Below are 20365 nucleotides of genomic sequence, written 5' to 3'. Positions count from 1 at the left end.
CCTCATAGCAATAGTGCAAAATACAACCACATAAACCAAAAACAAATAATGTAAAAAAAGGCCAAATGTTAATTACTAGGAAAGTCTTCACACACCATATTCTAGTGAATAAAAAAAGGAAGTGAAATGATCAGTTCTTCTTAGTTTAATCAACAGTGTTCCGCCAATGTGTCCAGATGAATTGCACACTCTCAAGATCACCTCAGCCACCAAAGTGTCCAGCAAAGTATTCGGTGACAGATCCTGTGTATGGCCAAATTGGGTGCTCACTTCTTTATGCAGAATCCCTGAAAATGATTCTCTCAAACACTTACTAGTAAACCATTTCCAATATCAAGCAAATCTCAGAGAGAAGCCCAAGTGGAAATACTTATAGTGTAGTAAGTTTTATTAAAATCATAAAATAAATATGAAAAATATATACATTCACATGCACTTGGTGAAAGAGGGGCACCAACATAAACAGCTTACTGGAGGGACCCTTCCCTCACACCGCCACTCGTACTGTGGCCGGGCTGCATTCCAGCAACCAAATGTAATGAAGGAGAGGGACTGATAATGACGTGTGCGGCTCAGCCTCAATGCATTTCATGTGATGCACATCTGGTGAGTGTGCAATTCCTCTGGACAAGTTGGTGGAACACTGTTGACTATACTAAGAAGAATTGATCATTTCACTTCCTTTTTTATTCACAAGAATGTGGTCTGTGAGGACTTTCCTAGTAATTAACACTTGGACTTTTTTGTTACATTATTTGTTTTTGGTTTATGTGGTTGTATTTTTCACTATTGCTATTAGGGGAAATATTAGATATGAGAAAGGCTACCCTCTACTTTTATTGATTTGTTTACATATATAGTGTAATTTTGTATTTCAAGGGGCCTTGGATATTATTGCTTTGGTTTGTGATTCACTAATTTTATGGAATTGCACATTCTTATCACTAATCAAGAAAAATTACAGCCACAACTACCAGAAGAATTGTTCGGGATACATAAAAAAAAACCACAGGTAACCTCGGGAGAAACACAGGCTGCTCCTGTAAAAAGACAGTGTTTTTTTTTTTAGGAACACAATATGACAATACTTTTACAAAAATGAGCTGCATTATCGAGTTGCCTGAAAGAAGCCTTTGCTGCGCCAATGCCACAAAAAAGCCTGGTTACAATATGCTGGACAAGCAATATAGTTAGCTGGAATATAGCAATATAGTTAGCTGGGAAATTATCACATGCAATGTATGTATAACATAAAGTAGTTTTCTGCTACCAAGTGAGTTCATTCTATTAGTGTGATCTGTTGTCTGCACATTTTAGTAAATAAGCTGCCTTTTTATTTTTCTTCCATATCTTCTTTATTTTTTTGGCAATGGATATGTTCATTTTAAATATTGCAGCTAGTGCTATCATTTTTAATGTACATGTTCAGAGAGAGTTTATGTCTCTCGCCCCAGAATACAACTTTTCTGTGTACCTTGTTGCATATGGAGAATAGCTTTGTAGCTCAGTCTATAATAAAATGCATCTGCTTAAAGAGAAACATGAGAAAGTTGTGTTCAACTTGACTCAAGGACATATACTACCTGCGGGGTGGTTTTAATATCTATCCATAATCAATCATTCATCATTGACTCCTGTGTGTCCTGCTAACTATATGTTTATAGTTGCCAATATCTTTGATTTCAGATGACTTCAGATGGGTGTAGTGTTGGCATAGCTCAGTTGTATCTGCTCTAGTTTCCTTTTAAAGTGTTACCCACTAGATGGCATATAGGGTTTTTGTTGGGTTTTTTTTTTTTTTTTGCAGAGTGGCAATAGAGATTGCTGGTGCTTTTGGTCCAAGTGTCATTTTGTTTTGGCCAGAGTTGGGGCTCTCAGCCAGAAGTGTGGAACAACACACCACTTTCTATATGTACAACCCATAACAGCCCCAGTTGCAATGTTTTGGCTGGTCCAATTAATTTTGCCAATGTCAAATTTTTGTAAAAGAGGGCAGGACTAGCACTCAATAAAAGGAACGTGCATCAGATCACATGAAGACAAAAGCAATTGCTGGGTAAGCAGTGGGAAGTACAAGCTAAGCAGAACCTGGCAATACAACTTTGAGCAGTCACTAATGAGTAAAGGATGTGATTAATGGCTGTGGGGGGCATTAGGTCCCCCATGTGCTTCAACAGCACATCAGTCAGATATCTACCATTAGTTTTGCATTTTTTTCTCTGTATTGTTGCAACATTTCTAATTACAAAAAAACTTTAGCTGGAGCAATCATATCTTCCACTATTGCAATGTACATTACAGTAGAACATGGAACACAGCTTTAACATTTTTTTGTAGCTTTAATATTAAGGATGCTGTTGGGTGCTTTTGTGTACATTTTCATATTTATTATTTTTAGTGATGAAAAATACAATTTAAATAAATTTGTATTTCACTTTAAGGAATATAAATAGAACATATTATACTTGAATATTTAGAATTTTCAGTCAGCAGTCTACAGTCAGGCAACTATAATTTTTTTTCAATATATTTTATGGTATTTGCAGTGCAATTAGCATAGCATTTGGCACTTCTCTCAGGCAGACCTACCCATGTAAGCTGCCCCATGACTTTAACAAATAAAAAGGGATTTAGGAATGCTTAGTGTACTTTGAATAAAATAATTGCCACTACATTTTTGCTATGTAATATATACAGTATGTCTACTACATACATATACAGTTTGTCTGGCATCAGTATGTGAAAACCTCTATATGTGATATGTTGCAGTTCTGTGTAATAATTTCAGTTTAAGAATTTCATATGCAATATTAACCACTTCAATACCGGGCACTTCTACCCCCTTCCTGCCCAGGCTAATTTTCAGATTTCAGCGCTGTCGCACTTTGAATGACATTTGCGTGGTCATGCAACAATGTACCCAAACTATATTTTTATTATTTTGTTCATACAACTAGAGCTGTTTTTTAGTGGTATTTATTCACCACTGGGGTTTTTATTTTTTGCTAAATAAATTAAAAAAGACCGGGGTTTCTCTATTGCACGGACTAGATCACTTGTCAGGATAGAAGGAAAAATAGATGGGGCAAAATACTGTTCAATTCTTGAGGAAAATCTGCTTCCCTCTGCCAGAAAGTTGTCAATGGGATGAAAGTTATTAGAGACATATCCCAACAGACTAAAGGCTGTAATTAACATAAAAGGTGGTTCAACAAAATTCTGACACAAAGGGGTGATCCTGTTTGGATGTTATAAGTTGCAAGTTTAAATAAAACAAAATATGTGTCTGTCTTCATTTCGGGCTGCAAAGCAACACAATGTGATTATTTTAAAGGGAGGTGATTCTTTCCTACTTTCCTTTCATACCCACTATATACAAATACTTTGGCAGGTAAAGCAGTCCCTATAGGTATAGTTCAACTGTATATTTATCTGTTTGTCTGGAGGCTACATTGACTTCTGGTTCACACTGATGCGGTGTGGAATTCGCAGCATTTTCTGTGCGAATTCTGCACTGCATCAGAATCGCACCTCGAAAGCGGTCCGCAAAACACGGTGTGTTGTGCAGAATTGGATCACATAGGTGTGAATACCCATGTGATCCGATTCTAATGTGGACCAAAGAAAGGGTCCTGCACGTTTTTGGTGCAGGTGCATTGCGATTAGAGCCATACAAAATGTATGGCTCCAATCGCACCGCACAAAAATTGCATTTGATTTGCACAGGAATGCAGTGTGGTTCCTGTGCAAATCACGTGCGATATACCCCACCACATATATGTGAACCCAGGCTTAAAGAGAGAAACAATATAACAGTGGAAAAGAACAAATTATGTGATTGAGATGGTTTTTTTGTATATGAAAATAAAGGTTATGATGTAATACATCAAAAAGGAAAGCTCTTCTTTGAAGGTACTCTGAAATATGGCCTTGCCTTAAAACAAAAAGTGGTAACAAATCATCATTTCTATAACAAATCCATAAAACATGTAACGTTTTCTCATTTAAAGTGACAAAAATATATTTTAATAGCTTAATGTCCTCACAGTTTTGTAAAGTAAATTAAATGTCACCTTTACTCCTATTATGTTTGGATATGCAGTACTCATATATATATTATTCATCTGATGGATGCGAGCTAAAACACAAGTTTGCTTCTTGTGCTAGTTTTTAGAAAAGGTAGAAATATAAAGAGTACATTTCTTGCTTCAGGTTCTCTTGTTTGTTTGGATGATATATTCATTCTACCAGTAGAAGGTTTCCATGCTCATTGTTCTTCAAGTTTGTTTAAAGCTGAGCTTCACCCAAAAAGAGTAGTTCCACTTTAAGGCCCCCCACTCCACTCCTCTTTCAGTAATGGCACTTTTGGTGGGGTGGGGAAGAGTGGGTACCCGATTTGACAGGTGCTCACTCCCACTTATGCTCCAATTGCCTAGGTGATTGGAAGTGGAAGTTCTCCTCCCCCTCTCCCTCCCCGTAGTCTTCTGGGACATGTGACAGGTCCCAGAAGATTGCGGGGCCATTCATAGTGCGCAGCGCAGCGCAGCACAGCTCACCCATGCGCAGTGGGCACCTGGCTGTGAAGTCACAAGCTGTCACAGTTGGGTGCCCACAGTTTGGATGCTGGAACCGAAGCCAGAAGATAAGAGGTTAATACGACTGGGGTGAGCACTTTGCTGGATCAAGGGACAGGTGAGTGGTTGTTTATTAAAAGTCAGCAGCTACAGTTTTTGTAGTTGCTGACTTTTAATTTTTACACAGGAGACTGGAAATCCTCTTTAAGCACCATCAGTATCCTTCATTACATCAGTGGGGATATAGCAGAGACTAGGTGATACTACTGCTCAATTCAAAACCAGATCTGCAGTGGTGGTGGGTTCCAAAATGGGATTTTAGGAGGGGATCCTAAAGACTGTCAGCAACATAGTGGGTGACTAAACTTTGCTGGAACCTAAGTCAAAACTACGGTATATGATCACTTTAAAATGAGTTTATTTGTAAATTTAAATATATTGCACATATTAATGAACATGGATGGGTTGTTTATTGTAATATCCTAACAACTTCTTGTCTTTCTTACAGGATGATATAATTAGTGTAATTCGGAGAGTAGATGACAACTGGGCGGAAGGCCGGTTGGGAGATCAAGTTGGCATTTTCCCCCTGCTCTTTGTAGAGGTACGAAAGTCATGCACATTCTGCTAATTTGCAGTGAATAACTGTATATACTGTGCAATCAGAAAGTTTTCAGCCCCCTTCACTTTTTTCGTTTTTGTTATGCTGCAGCCTGGTACTAGTTGTTTAAATTATTTTTTTAATTAATCTACATTCAGTACCCCATAATGACAAACCAGAAAAATAATTTTAGAAAGGACTTTTCTAAGAGATGGTTGCCCAGTGAAACTGAGCAAAAAAAACTTGCAAACTCCAAGTGGGCTTTCATATGTTTTGCACTGAGGAGAGGCTGCCTCAGAGTCTAGCCACTCTGCCACTGCCATAAGTTCCAGATCTGTGGAAGGCTTCAGTTATACTTGTTCTTTCTTCTTGGAACTTTGTCCCATCTCCACACAGGATCCCTGGAGTTCAGTCAGAGTGACCATCAGGTTCTTGGTCACCTCTCTTACTAAGGTCCTTCTCCCCCAATTGCTTTTTTGCTGGGCAAACAGTACTTGGAAGAGTCCTGGTTGTGCTAAACTTTTCAGAGAATTATGAAGGCCACTGTGCTCTTGGGAACCTTCAGTGCAGAAGAATTTTTTTTGTAGCCTTGGAGGTGTTTGGAACACCTGAATCCAATGATTTGAAGGGGTGTCCAAATACTTTTGGCAATATAATGTGTGCGCGTGTGTGTATGTGTATATATATATATATATATATATATATATATATATATACAGTCAGGTACATAAATATTGGGACATCAACACAATTCTAACATTTTTGGCTCTATATACCACCACAATGGATTTGAAATTAAACAAAGAAGATGTGCTTTAACTGCAGACTGTCAGCTTTAATTTGAGGGTATTTATATCCAAATCAGGTGAACGGTGTAGGAATTACAACAGTTTGCATATGTGCCTCCCACTTATTAAGGAACCAAAAGTAATGGGACAGAATAATAATCATAAATCAAACTTTCACTTTTTAATACTTGGTTGCAAATCCTTTGCAGTCAATTACAGTCTGAAGTCTGGAACGCATAGACATCACCAGACGCTGGGTTTCATCCCTGGTGATGCTCTGCCAGGCCTCTACTGCAACTGTCTTCAGTTCCTGCTTGTTCTTGGGGCATTTTCCCTTCAGTTTTGTCTTCAGCAAGTGAAATGCATGCTCAATCGGATTCGGGTCAGGTGATTGACTTGGCCACTGCATAACATTCCACTTCTTTCCCTTAAAAAACTCTTTGGTTGCTTTTGCAGTATGCTTTGGGTCATTGTCCATCTGCACTGTGAAGCGGCGTCCAATGAGTTCTGAAGCATTTGGCTGAATATGAGCAGATAATATTTCCCGAAACACTTCAGAATTCATCCTGCTGCTTTTGTCAGCAGTCACATCATCAATAAATACAAGAGAAGCAGTTCCATTGGCAGCCATACATGCCCACGCCATGACAATACCACCACCATGCTTCACTGATGAGGTGGTATGCTTAGGATCATGAGCAGTTCCTTTCCTTCTCCATACTCTTCTCTTCCCATCACTCTGGTACAAGTTGATCTTGGTCTCATCTGTCCATAGGATGTTGTTCCAGAACTTTGAAGGCTTTTTTACATGTCGTTTGGCAAACTCTAATCTGGCCTTCCTGTTTTTGAGGCTCACCAATGGTTTACATCTTGTGGTGAACCCTCTGTATTCACTCTGGTGAAGTCTTCTCTTGATTGTTGACTTTGACACACATACACCTACCTCCTGGAGAGTGTTCTTGATCTGGCCAACTGTTGTGAAGGGTGTTTTCTTCACCAGAGAAAGAATTCTTCGGTCATCCACCACAGTTGTTTTCCGTGGTCTTCCGGGTCTTTTGGTGTTGCTGAGCTCACCGGTGCATTCCTTCTTTTTAAGAATGTTACAAACAGTTGTTTTGGCCACGCCTAATGTTTTTGCTATCTCTTTGATGGGTTTGTTTTGTTTTTTCAGCCTAATGATGGCTTGCTTCACTGATAGTGACAGCTCTTTGGATCTCATCTTGAGACTTGACAGCAACAGATTCCAAATGCAAATAGCACACTTGAAATTAACTCTGGACCTTTTATCTGCTCATTGTAATTGGGATAATGAGGGAATAACACACACCTGGCCATGGAACAGCTGAGAAACCAATTGTCTCATTACTTTTGGTCCCTTAATAAGTGGGAGGCACATATGCAAACTGTTGTAATTCCTAAACCGTTCACCTGATTTGGATGTAAATACCCTCAAATTAAACCTGACAGTCTGCAGTTAAAGCACATCTTGTTCGTTTCATTTCAAATCCATTGTGGTGGTGTATAGAGCCAAAAATCTTAGAATTGTGTCGATGTCCCAATATTTATGGACCTGACTGTATATATATATATATATATATATATATATATATATATATATATCAGCTCTAGCTTCCTACTTTTTTCACTATTCAGATATAAATATTATAAATATTCCTAAATAAATAAATATTATCAACCCACTTAGTGTAGTCTTGTTAGTTGCACCTGTTTAAACGTATCTTTAAAATCTTTATTATCACAATATTATAACATAGATTTCTGTACTTCAGATAGGAGATCCTACCTTAGTAACTTACCAAAACATACACAGTCTCCAATGTAGGACCAATAAGGAATTTTATACATAAATATTGTCAGTGTAATATTGTCCTTCTGTCTGCAGAAAGATGAGGGCACACACATCATTGCTGTAGTCATTTGGGGTTTCAGTGACCCCATTGACTTCAGCACAAATCGATGAGATACCACACCTACAGTGCCTAGATGGGAGATCAAAAAACATCATATGGCAATGTTTGTAAATAGAACGTAAAAACCATGACAAGGGTATTGTAAATATCCTGACTCCCTTAATTCCCATAACCTGTTCCCCTCTCTTATAAACAAAATCTAAAGGTGAGAGGGTGGGAATATTCATTCAATGCTGTTATCTAACTCCACCTCTCATACTCTTCCCCTTACATCTATAATTGTTGTTAACAATGTGTTACCTTGGCACTCCAAACCCAGTCATGCAGGCCTTACACATATGCCTCTGTCTCCAGCTACAGACTTGTCCTTTTGACCATGTGGCCTACAAATTTTTATGTCCCTTGGGGTAGTTTGGGAAACCTTACTTTTGCTGTGTATACTGTATTTATACTATCAGTTGTTTAGCAAAAACAGACATTGCTGCCCCTTGAAGTGCCTAATAGGACAATGCCAACACATTTTAGAGAATACATGGATGCAGCATCACCCAAAGCCATTTGCGTCCCTAAACATTTATTTATACTAATCAAGGGTTCCAAAGAAACACTGGATATTAGTACCTGCAGTGGTGCATGGGGTAGTCCCATGATGCTCTTTCAGTATCGGGGACTATGCTTGTGGTTTAATGGTGTTTTTGTACTATCTATTATTATCCATAGAAAATTGTATCTTAGGCCACAGGGCAACAGGGAATGACTGTTAAAATAATATATGGCTTGCTTCATCTTTGGCCTAGCTGTGATGATATGTATTTCATTTGCAGCTGAATAGCACTGCCAACCAACTTCTGGAGTCAAATAAATATAAAAGGAAAGAGGCAAATAACATGGCCATCATCTCCTCTCCTCAGAAGAAGTCTCACTCCAATATTACATCTGAATCTACAACAATACATCAGGTGCCACAGGGCAGGCGAAAGAGGCAGTTCCTGATAACAAGTGCCCTAAATACACTAAACAAGATCGTACATTCTCCATCAGTAAGGCACACTCCAGAAATTAGCATGCCCATACTCATCAGTTCAAGCAATACAGCACTTATTGAGAAGGCCAGATTCCTGTCCAATACACCCAACCAGGTAATGTGGCAAATTTTTGTAAAATTCTATTGTTTTCTTTGGCAGGTTTTGTTACACAGTTGCATTTGATTGTTTACTAGCCAGTGTTGGCAAAAGGATTTTTTAGAGAATTTTCCAGCTGCAATAATCCAAGAGTGGAATTAAAAGTAAAAAAAACTTTTCCCCCCTTTTTTCTGTTTATTTTTATGATTATAATCAGCTTAGCTTTGTGAAAGTTGCAGGGTCAGCACAGACTTCCTTTTGCCAAGGCCAGACTTGAGGTTTTCTTGGGAAAGTCCAAGGTGTTTCCATTGGCAGATTCTGTGTCTGCCCTAGAGCATCTTTTTGGTTGACACAGATATATGGAATGTAGATTGGCTTCTGAACTACATGCGTCTCATGAAAACTCAGCTTGCTATTACTTGTTATCATGGCACAAGGTATTAAAGCCCAATATAAATCAGAAGTCCCAGCAAATATAAATGGAAAACATGCTCTAGTTAGGAATACATTTATTCAATAACATCAAAGAATAGCTGTGTGTTTGTGTAAGAAATACTTAGCACTGATCAAAACCTCCTTGTTCCACTGCTGCCTTGCATAGACCCACCTATGACCACAAGCTGCTGCGGAATTCGTTTCAGGCTGCCTCAACGAATGATGGCCAATTTGAGGTAGACCACACCCACTTTTCTCCAGATTGCAGTAACAAGCAAGCCTATTTACAGAAGAAATATTAAAACTCAGAGTACGAATGTCTGAATCAGTCAGACATCTAGCATTCTAGGAGGAGGTCTGCAACCTACAGTATCTACCGAATGCTCTAAAGGCATGGCTAAGCAGTTAAACAAAAAAACACAGCTGTCCTTTAAAGTACTATCCCATCCAGAACTTTTTTTTTTTCGTTTTGCACAGTGTGGAGATAGGTAGATGTCTGTTTTATTTGTTTCTTTTAATTGCTGTTTCCCGCTGGTCATGGCGGTGAGGGAGAGTGCAATGTAAGCACTCTCCGTAAGACAGCCTCCTGTCCCTCATTGAGCCCTGCAATGAAGGTAGAGGTGCCCATTAAGCCCTACCTGTAAGTGGGTGCCTGCTGGAGACATAGAGCATGGGTAAACGTGGTGGAGCGGGTCGGTCGGAGCGGAGGACGGGGCGGCTGGGGACCATTGCTGCAGGACGGCTGGAGCTTTCCGTCTGGGGCAGCAGGTTGCTAGGAGCCCAGAGGACAAGAAGCGGCCATGTGACCTCCCGCAAAGGAGTACTGAGAGGAAGAGAAGCCGGCCGGCATCACAGGCAGAGGGAGACGCCGGCTCTCCCACCGACAAGCTGAAGTACAGACCCCCAAGAAAGGAACCCCGCAGGGGAATCTCCCCATAAAAATAAAAGTAAAGGCGCAATACAGACGGAGGGGCTGGAGAGATCAAGCTCACAGCCCACGGAAGGAAGACCTGTTAGCCACCCCATGTGGAAGAGAGGACGGCAGGAGGGTGAGTGTGAGAGCTGAAGGAGCAATGAAATATATTGCGTGAAATAAATTAATGAACTATACTTAAAGTGAATGTATAGGGGGAGATTACCCAGGGGAGTAGAAGTAAGGAAGAAAAAGTAATAAGAGACTGGTGGTAGAGAATTTAAAGTGATATTTGGGACTGTACAATAGCTAACCCTCCCCACAGAGTTTGGATAAGTGATTCAAATTTCGGACGGCATGAAAAACAAAATAGCCAAAGGAGGTGGACCCAAGAGTTCCCAAACAGGTACGATTAAAAAATATATACCCTCACAGGGGAACCTGACCCCAGAAAGACAACAAGGATTAAGTGAAAGGAGTGTGTTGGAAATCAGTATGGAAGAAAGTCCTAGACTATCCCTGGAAACGGCTATCGGTAGTCAAAAATGCAGAGAAATAGTGGAGGTGGAAGAACAAGAAAAGGAACTACAAATGCCAAACAAAAGAGAAATAGCAGAAATGTTTCAAGTCTTGAAAAATCAATAAAACAAGAGATGGTGATAATACAGAAAGATCTGGGGCAAATGATAGCAAGAGTGGAAGAAACAGAGGGAAAAGTCGAAGAACAGGCCCAAATTATTTTGAAACTAGAAAAGCGGACGATAGAAATGAGAAAAGAACAAAGAAAGCTGCTATATAGGATAGAGGAACAAGAAAATAGGGATAGGAGATGTAATCTAAGGATAAGAGGAGTACCAGAGATCTCACACGATGAAGACCTAATGGGAATAATATGTAAAATCTTGAATACAATAATGGACAGATCAATATCAGAGATGCTTAAATTAATTGCTGTTTCCCTGTTATGTACTTTTCTCCTCATTACCTGACCTGGTGTTATCCGGGTCATTGCTGTGAGTCACATTTCCCATTTCCCGTCTCTGAAGTGTTTCCTAGATATGTTTCTTAGGAAAATCCAGTGTGTACCCAGGGGGAATCTTCCTCTGCTTCTGGGCAGGGAAAAATCAATGTAGGTACACGCAACAATCAAAAAAAGACTAGAAGCTGGAGAAGGAGGTACTTACAGAGAATCACAGTAGGCAGTCACATAGGCAATTGCAGCCTCTGAAGTGTCACTCTTTGACTTTTTAGTATAGAAAGGATATGTGAACTGAATATAAAATAGATTTCAAAGTTATATTTAGCTATTTGAGTAAACATTGCAAGCAATATACTGAAACAGGATCACCCAGTAAAACCAATTAAATAATAGTCTTCTGTGCATATGACTTCTTGAATTGAATGATTTATGGTCACATAGTAGCATGCAACCAGCAAATTGTTGTAAAATTCACAATCCACTACTATTCTTTCAGTAAGGCATTTTAAATATATTGTATTGTAAAAGCTTTGCTAGCAAAATTTTACCTTGATTTCTTTTACAAATTATAACTGAGGATACTATCACTCGTAAAGAAAGCACTAGATTCATGTTTCAATTTTCCTATATAACCTGGACTGTAGCGTATATCTGCTATGGAACCACTGCACTGCTCAATTATCCTTCTGCATTGTGGACAGGGTTAAACTGAATATTCATTAATACAGGAATGCAGCAGCCATTTTTAACGAGACCACTTTGCAATGTTCATCTATGGCATGTCTCCAGTGCAGGGGGCAGCCATTTTGGCAAAATGATGCAACAGAGCAAGGGAGAGTGAATTGCGCTGTTGGAAAAGGGAGCTGTGTTGTGCCACCAGCCTGGAGAATGCAGGGAGGAAGCCACTGTTGAGACCACTTTGCAATGTTCATCTATGGCATGTCTCCAGTGCAGGGGGCAGCCATTTTGGCAAAATGATGCAACAGAGCAAGGGAGAGTGAATTGCGCTGTTGGAAAAGGGAGCTGTGTTGTGCCACCAGCCTGGAGAATGCAGGGAGGAAGCCACTGTTGGGACCATGTGTTGCTGCAACCATTTTCCTGTGTTAAGTAGCTGAGAGAGAGAACAAGGTTGCAGTGAAGGGGAAACAGTGACGTGTGGCCAGAGTTTGCTAGAGCTATCTGATGCTGTGCTGCCCAGGAGACGTCTACTGATCAGAGACTGCTTCTTCCATCAAACTCTTTTCAGTGCTAGATGTGAAGGGACCTTGGAGAGCCCGCACTGAGGATCAGTGTTTCACTTATTGGAAACGGTAAATGATTGTGACCGCTGGCTACTACTGCTGGGTGCTAACTTGCAAGGAAGGACCCTTTTGCAAACCTACAAAGAAACAACTGCAGTTCAGAGAGTGCCTTCTGTGATGAGAGGTCTCTTGGCCACTGACATTTCTTGTTTCCTGGCTCTGTGAGATAATTCTATCCCAATGGGGTTGTGTTAACTCCTCTTTAGTAGGGAACAATCCAGTGCCCCTTTGGATTGCAAAGACTGTACTGGAGAGCATTCCTACAGTTTGTAAGAAAGTTAAAAAGGGACTGTCTCAGCAGGGTTGAAAGAGAGAGATCATAGCAACTTCTATGCCTGTCTGACTTGAACTTGACTTGTAATAAGTCATAGCAAGACGAGGGTGCCCTGGAACTGGTAAGAGACTGGTAAGATCATACAACTTAAACTGTTGACTTCTGGGAACTGGTGTGCTTTCTTCAAGGGCCCCAACTTTGCCAGTCAACCTTTTTTGTTATTTCATCATTCAATGGCCAGTGTGACAAAATGGGGACTGTTTTAGCAAGTTAGGACTGTCTTTATATACTGATGCTAGGTAAATGCAATTCAGTTTTGGTAATTACTGTTAGTCAGAATACTGCATGTGTTTAACCATGTTTCTCAGAGTAATGTTATTGCCTTATTGATTGTTTGTATAAGTACACTTGATAATCCTCTCTTCTTTTATGCTATGCTTGGCCTAATAAATCAATAATTTGTATTGGCCTAATAAAAATTTGAAATACCTCAAGGTGTGTTGGTAAGTGTTGAGTGAGGTGTGTCATCCTCAGGTGTGCAGTGAAGTCACAAAAAAATTTAGTGGCTCTTCTATGGGTAGCGCTACACTTATATACATTAAGTCACAAAAACTTCCTGCAGTAGTACTTCTAAAGCTTATCCTGTCCTAATGAAAAAAAGCCCTTCATGTGCTAAAGATAAAATTGCTTTACCTTTATTCAACTGATATAACCTTATCCTTTGTACACCGGTCAGAATAAAACAACAATATAAATACATTGTATTAATGGCAATGGATATATTTTTATTATGTTGTGTTATGTTATGTTATTTTACATCCCCATCTATTGTATCCATAAACTAAACATGCCTGTTTTTGACTTTCTTATATTGAGATCTCCTATCCCTTTTATAAATTGATATGATTGTCTTTGCACTTTCCTATGGCGTTCTTACCATGTGGTGCCCAATACTGTACCCCATATTCAGTATATGACTTATATGTGAGTTAGCTGGTACAGTACTATACTGACATCATGGTGTATTCCCATTTTCCAGGTGTGCTAGTTTACAAAAAAAATACTTTGTAAGTGCCTGTAAAGTAATGAAAAATATGTTCTGGGTTTCTGTTGAAATTATCAAAGTCACATTTTTTATCTCTCCTCTCTGTTTGAGTGGCAGCTGCAGAGAGGAAGAATGAGCACTGTTTGGCTGTTAGTGCAGGCAAGGGGTAGGATCCACCCCTAGCAACCTGCCAAGAAGATTTTTATTGGCTGCTGGCTGTACTTAGCCCAGCCCACAGCCCAGGACAGCAACTGGAGGGCAGTGATTGGCTGCAACACTGCATGGTAAGAAAACAGCCAGCCTCCAGTTGTGTAAAGACTGTTGGAAGCTGCAAGGAATGTTGGGAGGTGTAGTTCACAAGAATACAGCCTGATCCAGTAAAGGATATTGTGGAAGTACAATTCCCAGGGAGAAATACTGTGGCGCAAGAAAATAATGGGAATGTCCAGGGCTGAGGTCTCATGAGGAAGAGCAGTGCTGTGCAACTGCAGGTGTTTCTGCCCTGTGGACTTTGCTGAGGTTGGTGATGCAGTGGAGTACCAAAGCTACCTCATGCTTGTTGGATTGGGACTGATCTGTTGCATCCCCAAAGACCAATACTGTCATTGGAAGCATTGTACCCTGGAGAAGAGGGACTTAATGAACCATGACAGAAAACACCCAAGGCCAGAGCGCAACTAGCTTCACCCGAGATCATCGCTACCAGCCACAGTTTTTGTCATCACTATAAGATCTTGCAGGAAGCAGCCTATTGAATGTCCTGGGTTATGGACATTTGGAGACGGAGGCCACTGGCCAGCATCTTGTTAATCCCCTCCTAAAGGGACAGCACTACCCACCCTAATTTAAGATTCAGTTTTTGGGACCCCTCCACATTACTGATCAGATTACAATAAAATTTGTTAATAGCAGTTCAACATCATCTTAGGCCCCAACGCTAGCCAACATCAGGTGTACGGACCATCCACAAGAGGGAGGCTGACTGCTGAGTAGTAAGAGGCCACTGACCATGCCCTAATTTTAGATTCAGTTTGGGAGCCACTGGCTAGTGGGAGAAGTTACAGAGGGACTTAGCCTCTAAATGAGTATAACCCATATTTAGAGTTCCCCTGTAATTCAGGACCTAGAAAGTGTGAATTTTACCCCCGTGAATCAGGATTTGGGTACTCATTGAGGTTGTGTGCCATAATACATGGTTTGTAAATTGTTATTAGCATAACATATAATTTTGTTCTTTGTTTGTAACTGTTTACTGTTGTTATTGTTGCTTTTTTGGGTGTGTCAGCCAAATAAATATTATTTTATCCAGCCTTGATGTGTCAGAGGGTGTTGCACTGCCAGACATCCTATATATCAACGGTTCTTCCAAGGATATGCACCACGCAAGCATATTCTAATGCATGGCAAATGAAAGGATGATCTGGTTTGTGAGTTACAGATTTTCATGCACAGCGAATTCTGGAAGAGAAGGGGCTTCATCTGTCTCAGTGCAAGTGGCTCCAGTACAGCCTAGACAAGTGAGGGTATAAGGACTGAACGTAATGTACCAACAAAGTGTGCATTCCAGCACTGGCCTGTCTGTAGCCAATATCAACTCTCTAGAGCTGCAGTAAGCACTGCAATGGATACTTGCTATGGCTACTTGCTAAAGCATCAGGCTGAGAGATAGGCCGGATGGGGGAAAACTGCCCATTGGCATTAATTTGAGATGGCTAAGGTCCAGCAACAGCAACAAAATCAGTCTCTTGGTTTTTCTGAGCACAGTGAAACACCTTTGGCTGTGAGCCATTCAGCCAGGTTTCCAGTCATGTATAAGGACAGTGTGATTGATACTTACTTGCTATGGTTTGAAAAATGTTTAATCAGCTCCACGTACCACAGAAACATTGGCATGGTATCTGACTCCAGGGCTAAGTGGCAAAGCCCTAGATCCCTATGTGGAATTGCCAAGTGAGAAAGATAATTATAAAACCATAAAATACTCCACAATCACAAAATATCACCTGACACTAGAACTATATTACAAGAAATTTAGGTTGCTGCGAGAAAAACTTTCAGACACAGGAATATCGCATTCTGTCAGTTAATGACTGAAAAAAGTATTGCTGTGAGTCCCTGGAGGACCTCAAAGCAGCAGCAAAATTAGCAGAAACTTACACAAGCACTTGGGTATGTGAACACCGAAGGGCTCCCTCTTCTAGTCTATTAGCTAAGTCCCCCAGCAAATAGCACCTGGAGCTCCTAGTAACAAGTTAACATTAGCTAATACCCTTGTGGCCATCCAGGACACCTCAGAAGCAATTGCCCTGAGCAGAAGAAGTCAAAATTACCAGACAGCTAGTTAGCACCCATTCCTCTGTGTTATTTGTCAGTGGAAAAGCAAGAGGCAACCACACCAACCTACAGCTTGTCATCAAGGAAAATCAAATTGTCACTAGCTTTCAAGACCCCAGTGCAGAAGTCAGACAAATCAGACCAAGAGTAATGAGGCAAAAATGGTTAAAAGGAAACTTATTGTACCTAACACATTTTAAGAGACACTTGTGGATGGTGGCACATGACATTCCCCTAAAAGGCCTGGGAATCACTAAGACCAAGGACCAATCAATGAAGAATTGTTTATTGCTGAACATGCTTACAGACATAGCCAACTTCTTTTGGTTCCTGTGTTACCAGCCATCAGGTTGGCAAAGTGGAAGATTCCACAGGACTCCACTATAACCTTTGCCTGTAATTGATGAACTTTTTAAGAGGGTGGCGTTGGACTTCTCTCTTCCTCTAGTCTTCCCCAATAGTTAAGGCAAAACTACATGCTGACAGTAGTGGCTTATGCTACTCAGTAACAAGAGACTGTGGCACTATCCTCCCTCAGAACAGATAAGGCCACTGATGCCTTGCTAGGAATTGTTAGAAGAGTAGGATTCTTTGCGGAGACCCTGTTGGAAAATACGGATTATGCATATTGTGGCTAGACCATACCATCCACAAACGAACAGTTCATGCAAGTGTTTCAATGGAACTTTTAAACAAATGATGAGGATGTTTGTGGAGATGTAAAAAAGTGACTGGAATTATATTTGCCTCATCTGCTGTTTGCCTACAGAGAGGTACCCAAGTTCCACAGGCTTTTAACCATTTGAACTCCTATATGAAAGGCAAGTGAGAGGGCCTAATATGAAAAATGTGTGCTGGATTAAGTACTAAGTACCAGGACAAAACAAAAACACTGTTTGGGATGATACAGAAGAACATGACACAGGCTCAGGTCGAGCAAAATTTCTGGTATGACCAAAATGATAGAGAGCAGACGTATAATGTGGGTACAATATGGGTATGATGTGGATCACCAGATGTTCTGGTCCCCAAAAAGTATCAAACCACCAGGTTCTGTATTGACTAATGGAAACTGAATGCCATAACTGCTGCTGGGGCATGCCCGATGCCCAGGGTCGATGAGCTGTTGGATAAGCTGGTAGCTTCCCACTATCAAAGAATCATGGACCTTAATATGGGGTACTGACAAATTTTTCTAGCACCTGAGGCTCGGGAAAATCAGCTTTCATTACCCAGTTTGGATTATTTGAGTATACAGTTGTGCCTTTTGGGATGAAGAATGTGCCAGTCACCTTTTAAGAGAGTTGTGAATGACTTACTGGAAGGGTGGAAGCATTTTTATTCACCTACTTGGATGACATTGCAGTGTTCAGACCTACCTGCGAAGGACATCTTGTGCACTTGTCCAAAGTCCTAGACTAACTGGCAGTGGCTAAACTGACAGTCAGACCCAGTAAGTGTCAGATTGGCATGACGAACGTCAAGTACCTGTGATGCTAGGTATGAGGAGGCACCCTGTGACAGGGAAACTCATGTCATATTGGTCTGGCCTAACCCCCAAACCAACAAGCAGGTTATCACAATCTTGGGGACAACAGACTTCTATAAAATGTTTGTGCAATCACAGTTCCATGGCTAAACTCCTAACCTAATGAACAGTAAACTGCCTAAGCTGGTCTCCTGGATGTCAGAGTGTGAAAAAGCCTTTCAGGCCTGGAAGAAGATGTTGGCCAGTGCTCCTGTATGACAAGCCCCAGATTTCAAACATTGGTTTCTGCTGCAAACCAGGGCTTCTACCTATGGCTTAGGAGCAATTCCAAGACAAGTTGTCCATTTAGGGGAGGAACATGCCATCCTCTACCTGAGCAGGAAGCTACTCAATTGGAGCTTGTTTCCCCAGCAATACAATACAATACAACACATACATGTATGGATGGTGTTTTACTGACTAAAGAATTTATTTTTTTGGTGATCCCATTCTGACATTTACCAAGCTATGCCACACAGCACAGCCCTGTATGACAGAGCAGAAGACCAGATTTTTCCCTGCTGCAGTTAAGTAACACCTACAGGTCTCCTCACTACCTCCTCCCTGTGACAGGACAGTGAAAGGGAAGCAGCAGACTGATAAGCCTCGCTGCTTTTTCCTCTTATCAGCATTCTGCTTGTTAGTACATAAGCACTATAACACAATAGATGGCTCCTCATCACACTTCTTCCTCTCCCAGTCTGATTTCTGTTATACAGCACTATAGCACAGTAGACGGCTCCTTACCACACTTCTTCCTCTCCCAGTCCGATTTCTGTTATACAGACGGGAAGAAGCCTGAGAGGGACCCACCACTCTTTATACGGTACAACAAACATCAGTCCCATTGAGTGGACAAAAAGCGTTATTAGCCTGTTACAGGCCAATCTGGAGGTTACTACACTGTGGGCATCCCTTTACTCTGACTCCTTTGAGGAGCTTTTGATCCACAGCTGTCCTACCAGAGAAGGAGCCTCCATTAACCACAGAGGACTGCACCCACATTTAGGGAGCTCTGGAAGATCTGGATACTGGGGAATCCATGCTTTAAAGTCCGCCTGCCCACAGAGGAAAGGCTTTGGATTCCTGTTGTCATCCCATAGTGATCTTTGACGACATCATAAATAATACACATGAGCATTTTCATGCGCCTTCTGGTGAGTGCACATTGCTTATTATTTCTATATATGCACTTTCACCGAGTCAAGAAGATGTATGGTTAATGAGCACTTCAATCACTTTATGAACTTTTATCAGCAATTGACATCTGATTACTACCTCATGTTCATTTAACTTTTTTAGCGCCACACATCATTTTGTTATACCTTTATGCAGAGCCTGAGATGATGAGGGTGGCCTCTTGCATCCCATCCGAGCAGCTCCGGATGTTGAGACAGGGTTTGTGGAAGTGAAGAAAAGGTGTAGACACTGTGAGCAGGAATGTTGGGGCACTGGTATATAATGTCAGGTCCAGTTAAAGGTGGAGTCAAGTCCTAACTTAGTCAAATGATAGCCGAATGGAAAGACACCAGGACATAAGCAGAATCAGAGTCAGGAACAGGCAGAAATCGGCAACAACCAGGCAGCGAGGTACAGATTCACTAGGCAAAAGTGTGGTCAGTTGTCCAAGCCAAGGTTGGTAGCAGAGGCACACAGCAAACATCAGTAGACAAGGATATTCCGAGAGCAAGGTCAATGCAGAAGTTGACTCAGTAACAGGATCAAGATGTGTATCAGGAACTGGATAACAGGAACAAGACTGAAGAGCATTGAGCAAAGAGCTTGTGCAGAGTTTAGGTTTAAATAGCCCGCTTGGCAGTGGTGGATGTGCACACAAGTCTGTGCGGGCTTGTACATATTAGCGATGATATACGTGCAGTCTGTCTTCTATGTCTGCAGAAATGTGATCCCATTTGTACTTATGCACATGCCCATTAGCCAGATAGCGCACATATGTATGTGCCCAAACATTAGCCTGATGCACCATGTTGCTGACACAGGGGTTATAACCTTTTGTTAATCTGGCCTGAGCACTGACAGGCTGACCCCCCACCCCTTCAGCCTCTGCAGCAATGCTAGCAGCACTCATACATCTATTTCCCAAAGACAACCTCTGGATATGACGCTGAGCACGTGCACTCAACTTTTTTGGTCAACCATGGCGAGGCCTGTTCTGAGTGGAGTCTGTCCTGTTCAACTGCTGTATGGTCTTGGCCACTGTGATGCAGCTCAGTTTCAGGGTCTTGGCAATCTTCTTATAGCCTAGGCCATCTTTATGTAGAGCAACAATTCTTCTTTTCAGATCCTCGGAGAGTTCTTTGCCATGAGGTGCCATGTTGAAAGTCCAGTGACCAGCATGAGAGAGTGAGAGCGATAACACCAAATTTAACACACTTACTCCCAATTCACACCTGAGACCTTGTATCACTAATGAGTCACATGACACTGGGGAGGGAAATGGCTAATTGGGCCCAATTTGGACACTTTCACTTAGGGGTGTACTCACTTTTGTTGCCAGTGGTTTAGACATTAATGGCTGTG

The 20365-nt window shown here is 41.1% G+C and overlaps 1 protein-coding gene across 1 annotated transcript in view; it reads left to right on the top strand.

Annotated features, from left to right (window-relative positions):
- Positions 1 to 20365, top strand: part of SH3RF2 (SH3 domain containing ring finger 2) — a 188611-nt gene that overhangs the window by 101515 nt on the left and 66731 nt on the right. Inside the window, exons 3-4 of the mRNA XM_089673020.1 lie at positions 5083 to 5178; positions 8719 to 9033. Of these exons, the coding sequence (XP_089529146.1) occupies positions 5083 to 5178; positions 8719 to 9033 (411 nt within the window). The remainder of the gene's footprint in view (positions 1 to 5082; positions 5179 to 8718; positions 9034 to 20365) is intronic.

The sequence above is a fragment of the Staurois parvus genome, unplaced genomic scaffold, assembly GCF_062004578.1.
Source record: "Staurois parvus isolate SC_StPar_1 unplaced genomic scaffold, SC_StPar_1.0 ptg000133l, whole genome shotgun sequence".
NCBI lineage: Eukaryota > Metazoa > Chordata > Amphibia > Anura > Ranidae > Staurois > Staurois parvus.
The sequence above is the reverse complement of the archived record's forward strand: the minus strand, read 5'-3'. Positions and strand labels throughout refer to the sequence as shown.